The 17,399-nt window shown below is 45.4% G+C and overlaps 1 protein-coding gene across 2 annotated transcripts in view; it reads right to left on the bottom strand.

The window, feature by feature from the left end:
- Positions 1-3,712: 3,712 nt before the first annotated feature.
- LOC142256141 (N-formyl peptide receptor 2-like) overlaps positions 3,713-17,399 on the bottom strand; it is a 43,691-nt gene continuing 30,004 nt past the window's right edge. For both annotated transcript variants that reach the window (XM_075327680.1, XM_075327679.1), the window contains one exon: positions 3,713-5,768. In XM_075327680.1, coding sequence (XP_075183795.1) covers positions 4,790-5,768 — 979 coding nt within the window. In that variant the 3' untranslated portion in view covers positions 3,713-4,789. The remainder of the gene's footprint in view (positions 5,769-17,399) is intronic.

Raw genomic sequence — 17,399 nt, forward strand, 5'->3', positions numbered from 1 at the left:
TATTTATTGTAGAATACGGCCCTAAGCGCACGCTGCAAATTTACTGCAGATTTTGCCGTGGATTTGCTGCATAAACTGTGTCTAACATTGCTGCAGTCATTCCCCAGCAAATCCTATGGGTTTTAAAAAATGCTGTGCACACACTGCATTGTTTTATACACGCGGATTTACAGGCGGATTTTCCGCTGTGGAATTAATGAGCATGTCACTTCTTTTCCGCAGGTACCTGCATTTTTTGTTATAGATAATGGTAAAAGTCTGCAGGGATCAACTTGCGGAAAATCCGCAGTAAATCCGTGGCAAATCCGCAAAAAAACCCGCAACAAACCGCGGCAAAACCGCATGCGAATTTCGTTGCGGTTTTGGTGTGTTTTTTTACCTCGGGTGTGGGATTCTTTAAAAGGGTCCATATTTTTCTTAAGAAAAAGTCGCTTTCTAGTACCCACCTAGTCTTAGAGATTTTTTTATTTTTTGGTAGAATTAGTTATGGAATAACCCCATTAATTATAGCATTTAATGTGTTGGAAATCATGGGAAAAAAAATCCAAAAGGGATAAAAGAAATTAATTTCAGGCACTGTTTTTTGGGATTTAATTTTACATTAATCGATGTACGTCAAAAATGACTTGACATCATCCTCCAGGTCAGTACCAATACGGCGGTACCAAATATGATATGTGAAGTTTGTTTTTTGTGCGGTGAGCTGACATTTTTATTGATGCCATTTTGAATTAGATATGACGTTTTGATTACTTTTGTTGCATTTTTTTGGACAATAGGAGGAACAGCTTGAGAAGGAACTCACAGGAAATATCGGGCGATCCAACACTTAAAAACAGAACTGAATGGCAAAGGAACCTCAATTCATCAGACGAGCAATATAAATTACCGCATGGACTGTATTGACACAGGAGCGACACGTTTCTACCTGACCTTAAGGTCTTCATCAGGCTCTATAGAAATATTCCATAAAAAGTCATAATTAATGCTCATCCTGTTGGAAGTTACATCCCATGTAAACAATCAGTGATAATGACAACACATGTAAACATGATAAATAGCAATAAACCACATTGATAAAACACACATCGATACATAAAAAGAAAAAATATCATATCTTGGAGCAAAGTCAGAGAAATTCTGCTGTCCTACTACTTCTCCATGACTAAAGGGGGCTTTACACGCAGCGACATCGCTAGCGATGTCGCTCGTGAAAGCACCTGCCCCCGTCGTTTGTGCGTCACGGCAAATCACTGCCCGTGGCGCACAATATCGCTCGTACCCATCATACATACTCACTTTCCTTGCGACGTCGCTGTGGGCGGCGAACAACCTCTTTTTAAGGGGGAAGTTCATGCGCCGACACAGCAACATCACACAGCGGCTCACCAATAGAAGCGGAGGGGCGTAGACCAGCCGCATTACCGACACGCACACCTCATTGCCGGCAGGACGCAGGTACGTTGTTGTTCGTCGTTACCGGGGTGTCACACATAGCGATATGTGCTGCCTCAGGAATGATGACCAACCTGCATCCTAAACCAGCAATGACATTTGGGAAATGAATGACGTGTCAATGATCAACGATAAGGTGAGCGGTCGTACGTGTCACACGCAACAACGTCGCTAATGAGAACGGATGTGCGTCACAAATTCTGTGACCCCAACGACATCTCATTAGCGATGTCGTTGCGTGTAACGGGGCCTTAAGGGAGAATGACGTTTCTCCTTATGGAGGGCGACAAGCCAGTATCAGGAGACTTATAGGCCACGCAATGCTCCTCTGGGAATGTGAAGAGGGAAATGTCCTCTACAGAGAGGAAAACTTGAATTCTAGTGCAATCCTAAAAAGTCAATATTCAACCTTTAAGGAGCCTTGTCATTTCTTCAACAAGCACTAAACACTAGTGTGATGAGGTCCCTGAGGTGAAAAGTGGAATGAACAAAAGACAGATATTTAACCCCTTCACCCCAGATGATTTTCCTTTTTTGTTTTCCTTCCCTTATTGTTCTGTCAATATTGTCATGTGAGGTCTTACTTTGTATTTTTGAATGATACCATTCAATTTTACCATATAGTGTTTCGGCAAATGGGGACAAAAATTCCAAATGGGAAGAAATAGTGAAAAAAGTGAAATATGACAATGGTTTTTGAGGTCTTTTTAATTGTACCATGTTTAATATATAGTAAAACTGACTTGTCCATATGATGCCTCAGGTCAGTACGAGCTTGTAGGTGCCACACATGTATACTTTTACTTTTATCTAAATGATGAAAAAAAATTCAGACGTTTATCCAAAAAAAGAATAGCGCTTTTGTTGCAATTTTATGAAACCCATAGCATTTTAATTTTTTGGGATCAGTGATGGCTTATTTTTTTGCGTTTTGAGATGGAATTTTTAGTTATACCATTTTTGGGTAGGTACGATATTTTGCTCTCCTGTTATTGCATTTTAATACAATGTTGCTGAGACCAAAAAACTTAATTGTTGCGTTTGGAATTTTTTCTTGCTATACAATCTACCAATCAGATTCATTGATTTTATATTTTGATAAATAGGTTAATACCAAATATGTGTATTTTTTTACTTTTTTTATTGTTCTATTTTCAATAGAACAAAAGGGAGTTGATCTGAACATTTAGTATTTTTTTATTTGTTCATATTTTTTAAAACTTTTTTATACATTTTTTTAATTGATTTTAGTAGTCCCCCTAGAGGACTTTATGATTACACAGTCTGAACAGGAAAAATGCTGATCTGCTATGAATGGCGGGACTCTGCAGGCATTCACAGAAAGGGAGTCATGACAGCCTAGAGAGCCCCAACAGTGCGCATTTCACTTGTTGTTGCTTTCTCAAGGGAATGTGCCCTTGAGAAAGCCACAATTGATGAAACGCGCGTTGGGGCTGCCAGGGCTCTCTAGGAGATCCTTTTCATTTGATATGGGTGAGTTGATAATCTAATACTGATATACCCTTTGTGTGGGTTGTTGATAGGGGAAAATATACTATGGCTAACTTAGCTGTGAATTGAAATACATACCCGCTATCTCATCCCACTTAGATTATGTAATCAGAGACTTACCTGTTGAATGAATTAGGATTTCTTTCAGGGCTTCTCCCCTACTAGTGAGATTTATATTTAATTTCCCCTTTATATTTTGACTGAGGTACTGTAATTTGATATATGATATTTACTGAAGATTTAATACATATTTATATTTTAGTGGATGTTGTCTACGCCAATTTTCTTAAGGTTTTAATTATCAGCCTACTATGCTGGAAAATTATAAAAGGTATTTTTTGGGATATGTGAGAAAAGAATATCAGCTCGCCCATATATGTGCTCTCTCAGTTTAGATGGGATGCACGTAGTCCACCAGACAGGCAGGTCCATAAGAACGTTGAAGAGAAAGGAGGAGGGACTCAGCACCGATGCTAGGATAGAAAAATATATCCAACGAAATATAAAAAGTAGAAACTTTATTCGATGATTACAAAATCCAAAATTTCAACGATTCCATAAAAACGTCATGGTTTGACGCGTTTCGGACAGTAAAAGTATGAGTAAAGTCCTTAGTCCTCATACTTTTACTGTCCGAAACGCGTCAAGCCATGATGTTTTTATGGAATTTTTGAAATTTTGGATTTTTTAATCATCGAATAAAGTTTCTACATTTTATATTTCGTTGGATATATTTTTCTACCCTGGCATCGGTGCTGAGTCCCTCCTTCTCCTTTCTTCTCAACATTTTTTGGGATATGCAAGGGAAGTTGGGGGTATATATACAGGTTGATGGATTCTAGAAATAGACCATTCAAAGTTGGGAATTGAACTTACTTTGGGAAAACCTGGTGACATGATCCTTTTGTAATGCCTGCCTGGATCTACAGACTCAGACGGGCTGTAATGGACAGGCTAGAGGGAAGCCACTCATCAAGCAGGACCCCTAGAACCCTGAAACCTTTTAACCCCTATACAGGGATTTGGAATTACACAGGGCCCTGGAGATCACTACCTGTGGAAGGACGCAGTCTGAGAGAGTAGTCGTCAGGCAGGGTCAAACCAGGAATTGCGGAACAGGGACAGAATCGGCAGGCAAGGATGTAATCAGAAACAAGCAGAAGTCAAAACCGGATCGGCAGGGAGGTACAAAAACAGCAGGCAAGAGGGTAGTCAGGAAACAAGTGGTAATCAGCACACAAAATCACAGGACGGAACAGGAATCAGAATTTTCAGAACTATCTCTGGCAGAGGTCAGCAGACAGGAGGGGCATTAAAAAGGGTGTGGTGTCTTCCCATAAGCTGTAGCTGAATGATGTTACTTCAGCTGGGAGACACCCGCCACCTACAGTCAGCCAGTTGCACTGCAGATCCCCAGGAAACCCAGCCCAGTGGATGAGCGGAGCCTGCGCCCACCAGTGCCGCTGGCATCTATTCCTCTCCGATCATCAGCAGCAGGAACACGGCGTTGCCTGGCGATCGGAATAGAATTAGTTGGAGCGGACTCCGGTGTTGACGTATCACCTTTAAACACTATTCTGTGATGGTCCATGTACTGATGTTGTTTCCCCCCATTTTTCTGCACAATATATGCTAAAATGAAGGGTGTCTTTCAAAACGGAATCTCATTCTGAAAACTGCAACCTCTCACTACTTTGTTGATGAGAAAAAAAAAGTTATGGTCCTTGAAATAAGAAGAATGAAACAAAGTGAAAACTGAAAAATGTCCAAGTTTTCCCAAGAGTTAAGAAGTTTAACATTAAGTAGATGACAGGAATATTTATTACACATCAGTAGAGCAAATATTTCCTGCATCTTCTGCTTCTCGGCACAGGTCATTAGGATGTTCACTTAAGGCTCTTTCTAATATGTCGGGGATGGATCTGAAGAAACCTTGTTGGAAACCCGGTCCCATAAATACATAAATGATTGGATTCATGCAGCTGTTAAGAAAAGCCAAGAAGATAACAATAGTGTGAAGAATTGGGAGTAAAAAGCCATGTATATAATACCAGGGTATCAATGGCCAGATGTAATATGGAAACCAGCAGATGAAGAAACACGCTATAACAGCGGTGATGATCCTGGAGGATCTCTGAGATCTCTGGGATCTCTTACTTTTTCTAATCTTGTAGAAAATGGTGACATAAGTGATGAAGATGATGAGAAAAGGGATCACAAACATTGTAACTAATCTGATGAGATGCATGGTGTGATGTAACTTTTGGGTATTAGGAAAGTTGTAATATTTATAAACACACCATTCAGCTAGACTACCTACATGATAGCTATGTAAGTAATACAATACACCAGTTACACTGAAGCTCAGCCCCCAGATGATCGCTGCACAGATTCTCACCACATTACAGGTTCTATGAACTTTAGCCCAGAATGGCCACATGACGGACACCCAGCGGTCAATGCTCATGGCCGTCAGGAGGAGAACACTGGAGGTCATGTTTATATTGAACACAAAAAAGTTCAATATGCAATATGCAAAATTTAGGCTAGCTTTGAAATATGTAGACCATTCAGCAAGTCTCAGTGGTATAGACGCACAGCACAGGAAGTCCGCGATGGCCAGGTGGAGGAACCACACGGCGCTGACTGTCTTCTTCATCCTGAATCCGGCAATCCAGATGACTAATCCATTACCAATAATCCCGAGAGCAAAAACAATGCTGAATAATGTAATTGACATCTTCCTTATTACGTACATATATTCAAAACTATACCAATACAAGGGGTATTTGCCAGGTGACCTGAGAAGACAAGATAGGGTAGACATTAGTGAAATGAAGAATTTACATTTTCCTAAATTACTATTTTGTATTTAAGGGAGAACATTGAGGATGGGTGTTGAATTCAACGTGTGGTCACACAATGGAGCTAGAGGTCACACCTTCATATGTCCCAATTGTAGAAAAAAAGGTTACATGACTCATTGTTCTTTCTGACTTTATTTACCCCCCAAACCCTATGAACCTCTTGTAATACCTGTGAGAAACTGTACGGTGCTGGAGAAGGGTTAACACCACGATACCACCGAATGAGGAAAATTGTTGATTATTAATAAATTCTTTTATGTCATAGGTCAAACCTATATAGGAATTTGTAATGACCTGAGCCCCGAACATATTGAGACACACGTCTGGAAGCGGGATCGAGACACACACGAGCGCTTTGTCACTTAACCAATCCGGGTGATTTATTCCCATTCTCATAAACCACGCAGTGTAATGGGCCACAGCCACTCTCCCGCAGGACAACAATGTCTCACTGTCGGTTTAAACCGCTGATTGTCCATACAGTTTATTCTCTGGCATTAGCCAGTCCACATCCCCTTTTCTCGGAGTGTTACCTGTCAGTCGCTTTGTAGGTTTCTACGTCTGCCTTCATCCAGGCTTTACCTCCAGGGAGACTCTCTCGTGGGCTCACTAACCAGGTCCTCGGACCAGCTCCGTTCGATGGCACCTGTTGTCAGTCCAGAGCCCTAGTAGACTCTGCAGCTCCCTGGACTCTCAGAGCCCTTTGCTGTCTCAGCATGCACCTGATCTCCTGACCATGGGCTTTCAGGAAGATGGCTCCCACCCACTCACAGCAATCATATGACAAACGACAGCTCCATTAAATCCCATGAGACACACCTATCTATGGGAGGTAGGTGGATGGTCAGTCCTACCCATCACTTCTGACCATCCCATGAACCCAGCCCTGAATGTGTACAACAAGCCTCATGGAACTGCAAGTCCCAGACAAACATTCCAGGTTCAAATTGCAGTTGATTTCCGCCTCTGTGACACATTGCAGGTTGCATCCTTACAAATGATATAAATTAACCTATTAAATAAAACAAATGATTAATAATCATCAATTTTCCTCATGCGGTCGTAGAGCTTTCCAGCACCAAATAGTAATCCATGTGGGGCTGCGGCAGCCGCCATTATCTTTTAAGCCTTCATAGGGGTTGTGACTCTCACGACACTGTTAGGCGGGCTTTGCACACTACGATATCGCAGGTGCGATGTCGGTGGGGTCAAATTGAAAATGACGCACTTCCGGCATCGATTGTAAAGGCTCGATGATACGATTAACGAGCGCAAAAGCGTCGTAATCGTATCATCGGTGCAGCGTCGGCGTAATCCATAATTATGCTGACGCGACGGTCCGATGTTGTTCCTCGCTCCTGCGGCAGCACACATGGCTGTGTGTGAAGCCGCAAGAGCGAGGAACATCTCCTATTGGCGTCACTGCGGCTTCCGTAGGATATGCGGAAGGAAGGAGGTGAGCGAGATGTTTACATCCCACTCATCTCCGCCCCTCCGCTCCGATTGGCCGCCTGCTGTGTGACGTCGCAGTGACGCCGCATGACCCGCCCCCTTAACAAGGAGGCGGGTTGCCGGCCAGAGCGACGGTCGCAGGGCAGGTGAGTCCATGTGAAGCTGCCGTAGCGATAATGTTCGCTACGGCAGCTATCACAAGGATATCGCTGCTGCGACGGGGGCGGGGACTATCGCGCTCGGCATCGCAGCATCGGCCTGCGATGTCGCAGCGTGCAAAGTACCCCTTAGGTTAGTGAAATCTTCTATTCACCACTATATTTAATCTGGTAAGACCCTATTTGCACTCTCTTTGCTTAGTTTTGTTTTGTGAGAAAATGTAGGAAGTTATGTCTCATCTGCAATTCATATGACCGTGTATAAATGAGTCCAGAGTGATAATTAAGAGCTCATTAACACAGATGTCTCCATTCTATATTTTCCACAAACTTAAACATTCCATAATTTAAATGTAGTAGAATTTTGCACCAGGCCAGCCAATCCCTGACCGGCAGCAATACCCATCACAACCACTGGGTGTGCACATGCGAAGACACAGCACAGACATCTCCCAGATGAGAACTGCCAGGACTTTTCAGGTTGTTCCGCTCTCTTTCATTGCTCTATTTTTTTGTCATTATTAGTTATAAAGTTAAAATCCACATGTTGATGGTTGGGAACCATTGTGACTAGTTTTTGGCATTTGTCTCACCATTAATCATAGAGTATAACATGGCACCAAGTATGCACCAATCATCTGACAGAACTATGGAAAGTATGCAAATATAAGGCGGAAAAATACAAAAACCAGAGAAAAACAATCTATAAAAATTGATACAATGCAAAAAATATATGTAGATCGCTTTTTCAATAAATGATCCCTCCTTCAATAAGCAATTCTTAAATTTAGGGTTACTTGTAGTCATGAGCAAGTGTAATCGTTACTATTCACCACTCGCACAAATAGTCTTCAGGGTATACGTTATATTGCGAGTTTTTGTGTATTCGACTCACTAGATTCGGATGTTTGGTGCCTCATTTGCAGCTTCTAAACATGCTGGGCTTCTTTACCAATCACAGTAACGCTGCATCCATGTTGGTTGTGGCGTTACTGTAATTGGCTGGCCACACAGCATCATAGGGTCTATAAAAGCCCTTCCGATGCCTTTTTGCGCACATTGCATCCAAACCCATCATTGTATGAGTATAGGGATAGCGCAAGCAGCGAGAGTGTAGGCCTATTAGTAACACAAAAAGCTTTTTTCAGGGCTACCTGCAGTATAGGTCAGTTTAGTGTACGGAGGGACAGATTTTGGAGCAGGGACAGAGTTTAAAGGAGCGCTGCGTGTCACTACCGCCATAGTACCATCCAGAGTACAATAGCTCTTTTAAGAGCTGAAACCACTGAACAAGGTCAAAGCAGTGTGGGAGAGATTGTGGATTAGGTAGGGAATCGGGACCTGTTTCCACAATATTTAGGGGTTCAGAGCCTGGCTTATGGCATCCACATAAGCCACATTAATACATTGCTAGGGACCTTTGCAAATAGTTACAAAGCAGTACTCTAGCATTTACTGCTGCCTTATACACTAAACGCACTGGTCCAGTTTCCACAATATTTAGGGGTTCACAACCTGGCTTGTGGCGTCCACATCAGCCATATTAATATATTGCTAGTGGCCTTTACAAATGCAAAGCATAACTCTAGCATTTACTGCTGCCTGATATAGTAAATGCACTGTTCCTGTTTCCACAAGATTTAGGGGTTCACAGCCTGCCTTGTGCCATCCATCCACATCAGCCACATTAATACGTTGCTAGTGGCTTTTGCAAATACAAATCAGGACTCTCTCATTTTGTGCTGCCTCATACACTAAATGCACCGGTCCTATTTCCATAATATTTAGGGGGGTCACAGCCTGGCTTGTACCATCCACATCAGCCACATTACTACATTGCAAGTGGGCTTGCCAAATGCAAAGCAGTACTGCTAGCATTTTGTGCTGAATGTGTGTCGCCCAAGAGATACCGATCCAGCTTCAGGGACGCCACAGAGTCTTCTTCTGTATATGGAAAACAGGTAAGTCAGTTTTATTTATTGCTCGTGACGTCACTCACGACTTGCAGTTAGGGATTTAGGTAACCGCCGCTGCAGGTTTTACGAGTGTCTAGGGCTGATAAAGTCTGCAGCCAGGTGATGTAGCCTCTAGAGATGAGCGAACCGGTTGCGGTTCGGGTCGCCGAACGGAGGTCTCGTTCGAGTTCGGTTCATCGAACGTTCGACAAACCGAACTCGAACCGCATAGGAAACAATGGCAGGCAATCACAAACACATAAAAACACCTAGAAAACACCCTCAAAGGTGTCCAAAAGGTGACAAACAACTCACAACACAACACAAACACATGGAAAAGTGACAAGGACATATACTCATGCGAAAACAAAAGAGCTGGACAAGGAAAAAGAGGAGGAGACACAGATATAGGCATGGCACGCCCTTCTAAAATCATGTAAAACACCGCAAGGTGACTCCAAGCGGAGTCTCCCTTTTTTTCCAAAAATTGGGCCACACAGACACTAACCCCTTCAGTAGCAGCACTTGTGCCCTAGTTGTACACTTCACAGCTAGATTTGCATCAAGCTCATTCAAAAATACGCCATTCTTATCCGTCCCCAGGATGACACCGGGGTAGGTAGCAAAGTCTTTGCTGAACCATGACTTGTTCATCTTGGCTCCTTTTAAAAAACACATCAAGCAAGGGTTACTCCAAGCGGAGTCTCCCTTTTTTTTCCAAAAATTGGGCCCCACACACACCCACCCACTCAGTGGCAGCACTTGTGCCCTAGTTGTACACTTCACAGCTAGATTTGCATCAAGCACATTCAAAAATAACCGTCCCCAGGATGACACCGGGGTAGGTAGCAAAGTCTTTCCTGATCCCAGCTTTGTTCATCTTGGATCATTTTTAAAAACAATGTAAGCAAGGGTTACTCCAAGGAGTCTCCCTTTTTTCCAAAAATTGGGCCACACAGACACCCCATCAGTGGCAGCACTTGTGCCCTAGTTGCAAACAGGATGTTTTGATTTGCATCAAGCACATTCCAAATCCACCAGCATTTACTCTCCCCGGGATGACACAGGGGTAGTAAATTCCTTGTGGATCCATGACTTGTTCATTTTGATGAACGTCAGTCTGTCCACATTGTCACTGGACAGACGCGTGCGCTTATCTGTCAGCACACACCCAGCAGCACTGAAGACACGTTCAGAGACAACGCTGACAGCTGGACACAACAAGATCTCCAAGGCGTAACTGGAGAGCTCTGGCCATTTTTCAAGATTTGAAGCCCAAAATGAGCAAGGCTCCATTTGCAAAGTCATGGCATCGATGTTCATTTGCAGATACTCCTGTATCATCCTCTCCAGCCGTTGACTATGTGTTAAGCCTGGTTTACACGCTTCAATAGATCTTTCAATCCGTCGTCGGGGTCAGGTTGTAAGTGACGCACATCCTGCATCGTTCGTGACGTATTTGCGTGTGAAACCTACGTGCAATCAAGATTGAACGAAAATATGGTGATCGCATACACGTCGTTTATTCCTCATACATTGGACGTTTTGTTGTATGAACTTAGTCAATTGAAACGTGTGACATCCCTCATACGATTTGGATGTCTGAGGCTATGTGCGCAGGTGTGCGCTCTGCACCGCAGCTTAAAAAAGGTCTGCTTCAGAGCGCAGCTGAAAAGCTGCGTTCTGAAGCGCCTCACGATGTCTGTCATTCACTAATCTCTGTCAGTCCGTCACTATCTTTGTCCCTCACTCTCTGTCCATGTCAGTCTATCCCTCTTACCCCCTCTCTCATACTCACCGATCCCCTATCTCCGGGCCGGCTCTGCACGGCGTTCACACTGCTCCGGCGGCTTTTACTGTTTTGAAAAAGCCGGCCGCCCATTAAACAATCTTGTTTGTAAAACCGCACGCCGTTTTTTTTAATTATTTAATTATTTATTTCACTACACAGTATAGACACGCCCACCGGCTGCTGTGATTGGGTGCAGTGTGACACCTGTCACTCAGAGTGGGGGCGTGTCTCACTGTAACCAATCATAGGCGCCGGTGGGCGGGGAAAGCAGGGAATACGAGATTGTTTAATGGGCGGCCGGCTTTTTCAAAACAGTAAAAGCCGCCGGAGCAGTGTGAATGCCGTGCAGCGTCGGGAATCGGGGATCGGTGAGTATATGAGAGAGGGCTGCTCAATTCACTTACTCTGGAGTTTAGCGGTCACCGGTGAGTCCTTCACTGGTGACCGCTAATCGGGGCGCGACACAGACAGAGCCGCAGCATGACAATAAAGTCGGGTGAGGTTCACCCGAGTTCATTCTGACAGTGCGGCTCTGTCTGTGTCTGCTGTCAGTGGCTATTCAGCTCTGCTACATGGCTGTCTGTGTCTGCTGTCAGCGGCCATGTAGCAGAGCTTAATGGCCGATGACATAGTAAAAACGCATCCCTACACATTACACACGCTTGGCAAGTCAATAAATAAAAAAAAAAAAAGGTGCCCGATGCATACGTCACAGAACACATGATCTAAAGGATCGCACACAAAATTGATCAATTTAACATAGACTACTAACGCACATGTGACAGCAAATGAACGACCTACGTGCGATCTCATTAAATCACATATGCGACCTGGGCGTGTCACATCGCATACGAGATCGCATACCTAATTGTAAGGTGTAAAGCAGGCTTTAGACTTGTTGTCTCTGTTGGCCTTGCAAAGGAGGGTCTAAAAAGATTATGAAAAGATTTAATAAAATTGCTGTTACCAGCACCAGATACGCTGCTACTGGTACGGGTAGACTGTTGGAGATGACGAGACCGTCCCATGTTTGTCAAGTTACAACTGGGAGATTCCCTCCCTGCACCAGGGTTGTTTGGTGGAAAAGCCGAGCTAAGATCGAGTAACAGCTTCTGCTGATACTCCTGCATACGTGCGTCCCTTTCTATGGCTGGAATTATGTCACAAAATTTGGACTTGTACCGGGGATCTAATAGTGTGGCAAGCCAGTAGTCATCATCACTTCTAATTTTGACAATACGAGGGTCATGTTGGAGGTAGTGCAACAAGAAGGCACTCATGTGTCTTGCGCAGCCATGTGGACCAAGTCTACGCTGTGTTTGTGGCATAGAGGTGCTAACCGTTCTTTCTTCCTCTGACATCTCCCCCCAACCTCTTTCAACAGAAATTTGACCAAGGTCTCCCTCATCCACTGAGTCTTCTATGACAAGGACAGTTCGTCCTCCATTTCTTCATGTTCTCCTGCACCTTCCTCAACATTTCGCCTGCTACCATGCGCCCTTGTTGATCCCTGTCCCCAATGGTCCCATGCCTGCCGTGTTGGTGATGATAAACGTCTGGACCTTGGTGATGTTGTTGTGTCTTGCGCATATGAATCCTCCTGTAGTTCCTCCCCTTCCTGTTGTCCCACCCCCTGACTCCGAATAGTGTTTAGCGTGTGCTCCAGCATGTAAATGACTGGAATTGTCATGCTGATAATGGCATTGTCAGCGCTAAACATATTCGTCGCCATGTCGAAACTGTGCAGAAGGGTGCATAGGTCCTTGATCTTAGACCACTCCATCAGGGTGATCTGCCCCACCTCTGCATCTCGTTGGCCCAGGCTATACGTCATGACGTATTGCACCAGGGCTTGGCGGTGCTGCCACAGTTGCTGTAACATGTGGAGAATCGAATTCCAGCGTGTCGCCACATCACATTTCAGGCGATGAACCGGCAGGCCAAAAGACTTCTGGAGCGATGCAAGTCGCTCAGCTGCGGCGGTTGAACGGCGAAAGTGAGCAGACAGTTTTCGTGCCCTGGTCAGAAGGCCATCTAGGCCGGGATAGTGTGTTAAGAATTGCTGGACAACAAGGTTCAACACGTGAGCCATACAAGGCACGTGTGTCACTTTGCCCAGGCGAAGGGCCGCACCCAGGTTTGCAGCATTGTCGCACACGGCCTTACCTGGCTGCAGGTTGAGTGGAGACAACCATTTATTAAACTCAGTCTCCAGAGCTGCCCACAACTCAGTCGCTGTGTGACTCCTATTTCCAAGACATGTCAATCTAAAGACCGCCTGATGCCGTTGCGCTCTGCTGCCAGCATAGTAAGGACGTGTGTGCGGGATTCCTTCTGCGCAGTGAGAACGCTGGTGGCCTGACCAGGCAGCCTTGGGGCGGAGGTGGAGGACACAGATGAGGTGGAGGAGGCAGAAGCAGTGGCGGAACTTGGACAGACAGAGGATTGACACAAAAGTCGTGGGGACGGCAAGACTTGTGCAGCAGACCCTTCACCATCTATCACCATAGTTACCCAGTGCCCAGTCAGCGACATGTAACGTCCCTGTCCATGCTTACTGATCCAAGTATCGGTGGTGAAATGCACCCGTTCACACACAGAGTTTCTCAAGGAAGCGGTGATGTTGTGTGCGACATGCTGGTTTAGCAAGGGCACACCTTTCTTAGAGAAGTAGTGGCGACTGGGCATCTGGTACTGGGGCACAGCGACAGACATAAGGTCTCTAAAATCCTGTGTGTCCACTAGGCGGAAAGGCAGCATTTCGGTAGCCAAGAGCTTACAGAGGGATAAAGTCAACCTCTTAGCTTTGTCATGGGTCGCAGGAAATGGCCTTTCATTTGTCCACATCTGAGGGACAGAGATCTGGCTGCTGTGTGTAGACGGTGTTGAGTAGGGTGTCCCTGGAAAAATGCAGGTTTGTGAGGAAAGTGCAGGCGGAGACATGATCTTGCCTTCATCCAACGTTGGTGCTATCGATGTCTGAGAGAGCTGTACACACGCACTTGTTTCCCCTTCCAAACCAACTGACAACCTACCAAGCAAACTGCCTGTTGCGGTTACAGTGGTGGAAGTTGTGCGTGGAAAACCAGGTGTGACAGCTGTCCCCACAGTCCTAGAAGATGAAGAGCGCGCGGATGCACTGGAAGGGGCAGGCGGTGGATGGTTCGCTCCGCTAGGCCGCATTGCAGCACGGTGAGCTTCCCACCAGGATCTATGATATTTATTCATGTGACGATTCATGGAAGAAGTTGTCAAACTGCTGAGGTTTTGCCCTCTACTAACAGAATCACGAAAAATTTTACAGATCACATAATTTGGGCGATCTTTTGCTATATCAAAAAAGGACCAGGCTAGGCAAGGCTTAGAGGGCATGCGACCTGCTGAGCTCCCCCGACTAGTGCTCCGAGGCAGAGTGGTGGCTGAGGATGCAGTTGTAGACGTGCTACCAGTGCTCCGACTCTGTCCAGGAAGGCGCAAGGTAACTTCGTCGTCGGTTGCATCCTCCTCCACCGCCTCTGTTGACCTCCTCGAGTGCCTGACTGTGGGTTGACAGTAGGTGGGATCTAGAACTTCATCATCAATTGTTGTGTTTGCACTCCCCTTACCCTCAGACCGAGCCTCTTCTTGCCCTGACTGAATATTTAAGTTGTCATCCCAATCTGGTATCTGCGTCTCATCGTCATCAGTATGTTCCTCATTGTCTATAACAACAGGTGTTACAGTTTGTTTAAAAGGGTCAACATTATGCTCAGAAACTTGGTCCTCACGGCCTGAATCAGAGTCACAAAGGTTCTGGGCATCACTGCAGACCATTTCCTGGTCTGTACTCACTGTAGCTTGGGAGCAGACCTCTGATTCCCAGGCTATAGTGTGACTGAACAGCTCTACAGACTCAGCCATCTCTGTTCCACCATACTGTGCAGGGCGGATGGAGACTTCAGAGCTGGGAGAATGCAAGTGTGATTGTGCTGACAACTCAGAGGACTGGTGTTTTTTGGGTGCGGTAGTTGAGCTGGCGGAGAGGGCACTTGTTGGACCACTTTAGATCCATTCAAGCATTTTCCTTTTTTGGCCATCATCTACCTTTGTTCCAGTTGTCCGTGTCCGTAAAAAAGGGAGCACATCGGATTGTCCACGGTAAGTAGTAGACATCTTACTTTTGCTGGAAGATGGTCTATCTTTAGCAGATGTTAATGGAGCTTTGCCACCTTCACCACGGACAAACCCTTTTTTTCCTTTTCCAACACGCCTCTTCCCCTTTCCACCAGCATCTGTCATTTTGCCACTCATTTTGATTGCGACAAGATTGTGCACTTAAAATGTGGTAGTAAAAATTGAGAGGTGGTGTAGATTGCAGCGGTGGTCTAGCTTTATTAACAGCAGAATCATAAAGAATAAATATCCCTGACAATGCAACTACGGCCCTTAAACTGGCAGCATAAATTGCTAGTATAATAGCTTAGTAACAATGAGTTTGAGTGTGCAATGCAGGCAGACGTGCTGCAAATATCTTTGCACTACTGGGACTATACAGAAGTCCAACAGCCACGTTTAGGATGCCACTAAGTTCACTCAGTGTTTGCTAGTATAATGGCTTAGTTATAATGAGTTGGAGTGTGCAATGCAGGCAGACGTTTTGCAAATATCTTTGCACTAGTGGGACAATACAGAAGTCCAACAGCCACGTTTAGGATGCCACTAAGTTTCCTCAGTGTTTGCTACTCTAATGGCTTAGTAACAATGAGCTTGAGTGTGCAGAGGGCTGGAGGGTACAGTGGCAGGGTTGTGGGTCTGGGTAGAGGAATGGAAGCCTGCCTTTCTATTCCCTCCTAATGGGGAAATGCAGCGAGGAAATCCCTGACCTTAGCTACACAGACGCTGTCATCTTGTGTAGCTGTTAAAATCTGTTTTCACGGACCTGACTGTCACCTATGGCTCTGACCCTGCCGGTATTAGCCCTTAAAAGGACTAATAGAAACTTCTATCCCTATTCTGTATAGCGCTGTGTATAGAGCGTACACAGCAGTATCGAAGACAGGAGCTACGCCAGCGGTGTCTGACACCAAGGACGCAGAAGAGATAATGGCATCTGGACGGGCAGATATTCGTTTTTATAATGCAGGGACATGTGACATGGACATCCTATCACACATGCCGTTGCTTCTCTGGCTAAAAGTCCACTTAGCTGTGTGTGTGTCTGGGATTGGCTGACATGCTGGCCCGCCCCACTACACGCGCGCGCTTAGGGAAGGAAGACAAGGAAAAAAAAAAAAAATGGCGATCGCCATTATCCAAACAGCAGTGATCTGAATGCACTGTTCCCGCACACTATACACTGAAATTTCATAATAGTGTGAGTCATAGAGTGACTTACACTATTACAGCAGAAAGCCAGCTAGTAATTAGCTTGTCTTTTTGCTGCTAGAACCGTTCTCGAACGTATCTAGAATTATCGAGCTTTAGCAAAAAGCTCGAGTTCTAGTTCGATCTAGAACAGCCCCCAAAATCACTCGAGCCGCAAACTGGAGAACCTCGAACCGCGAACCGCACTCAACTCTAGTAGCCTCCCGTGAGTGAGGCATGCCCAAGGGGCTCGGGTGTCTAGGAAAGCGGGTCTAGAATAATTCAGGCAGAGTCCAAAAGTCATTTAACTGGTTTTTAAACCCTTAGATGTTGATGGTGAGCTGACCCGGGCGTTGCTGTGATGAACCAGGTAGGACCAGGGTTCCTTCAGGCCAGTCTGAGGGTAACTGGTTAGCTCGCCTTCCTAGCACTTCTGTGTTCAGATAACCCCTGACCTGAAGTACCGTGGAGTCTATCCAGGGAGTCGCTACTGCCTTTTCTCTCCTGTGTTCGGCCCGTTTGCCTGCAGCGTGGATTAAAGTGAGATGGCTCCTGGCTCTGTCCCCTTATGGGTCCCTGTGTTGCTGCTGAGGCTTGGACTCTGTGGGGTTTGTGAGGTACCCGTAGTCCCCTCACCGGCAGGTTTAGCAGATCATTAAATTGAAGTCTACTCTAGGGACCTGTTCCCCGTACGTGCCTAGTCGCCGGCAGTCCCCGTACTCGACTGACTGACTCTCTGTCTTTCTGACTTCCTGACTGGTATCCGTTCTCCTCCGCCAACTGTCACTAAACTGTGCAGGGTCTGACTAGTGTGAGCGCGCGCAACTGCCTTGTGACTACCGCACTCACCACCACCAGACTAACT

The sequence above is a fragment of the Anomaloglossus baeobatrachus genome, chromosome 11 (assembly GCF_048569485.1).
Source record: "Anomaloglossus baeobatrachus isolate aAnoBae1 chromosome 11, aAnoBae1.hap1, whole genome shotgun sequence".
NCBI lineage: Eukaryota > Metazoa > Chordata > Amphibia > Anura > Aromobatidae > Anomaloglossus > Anomaloglossus baeobatrachus.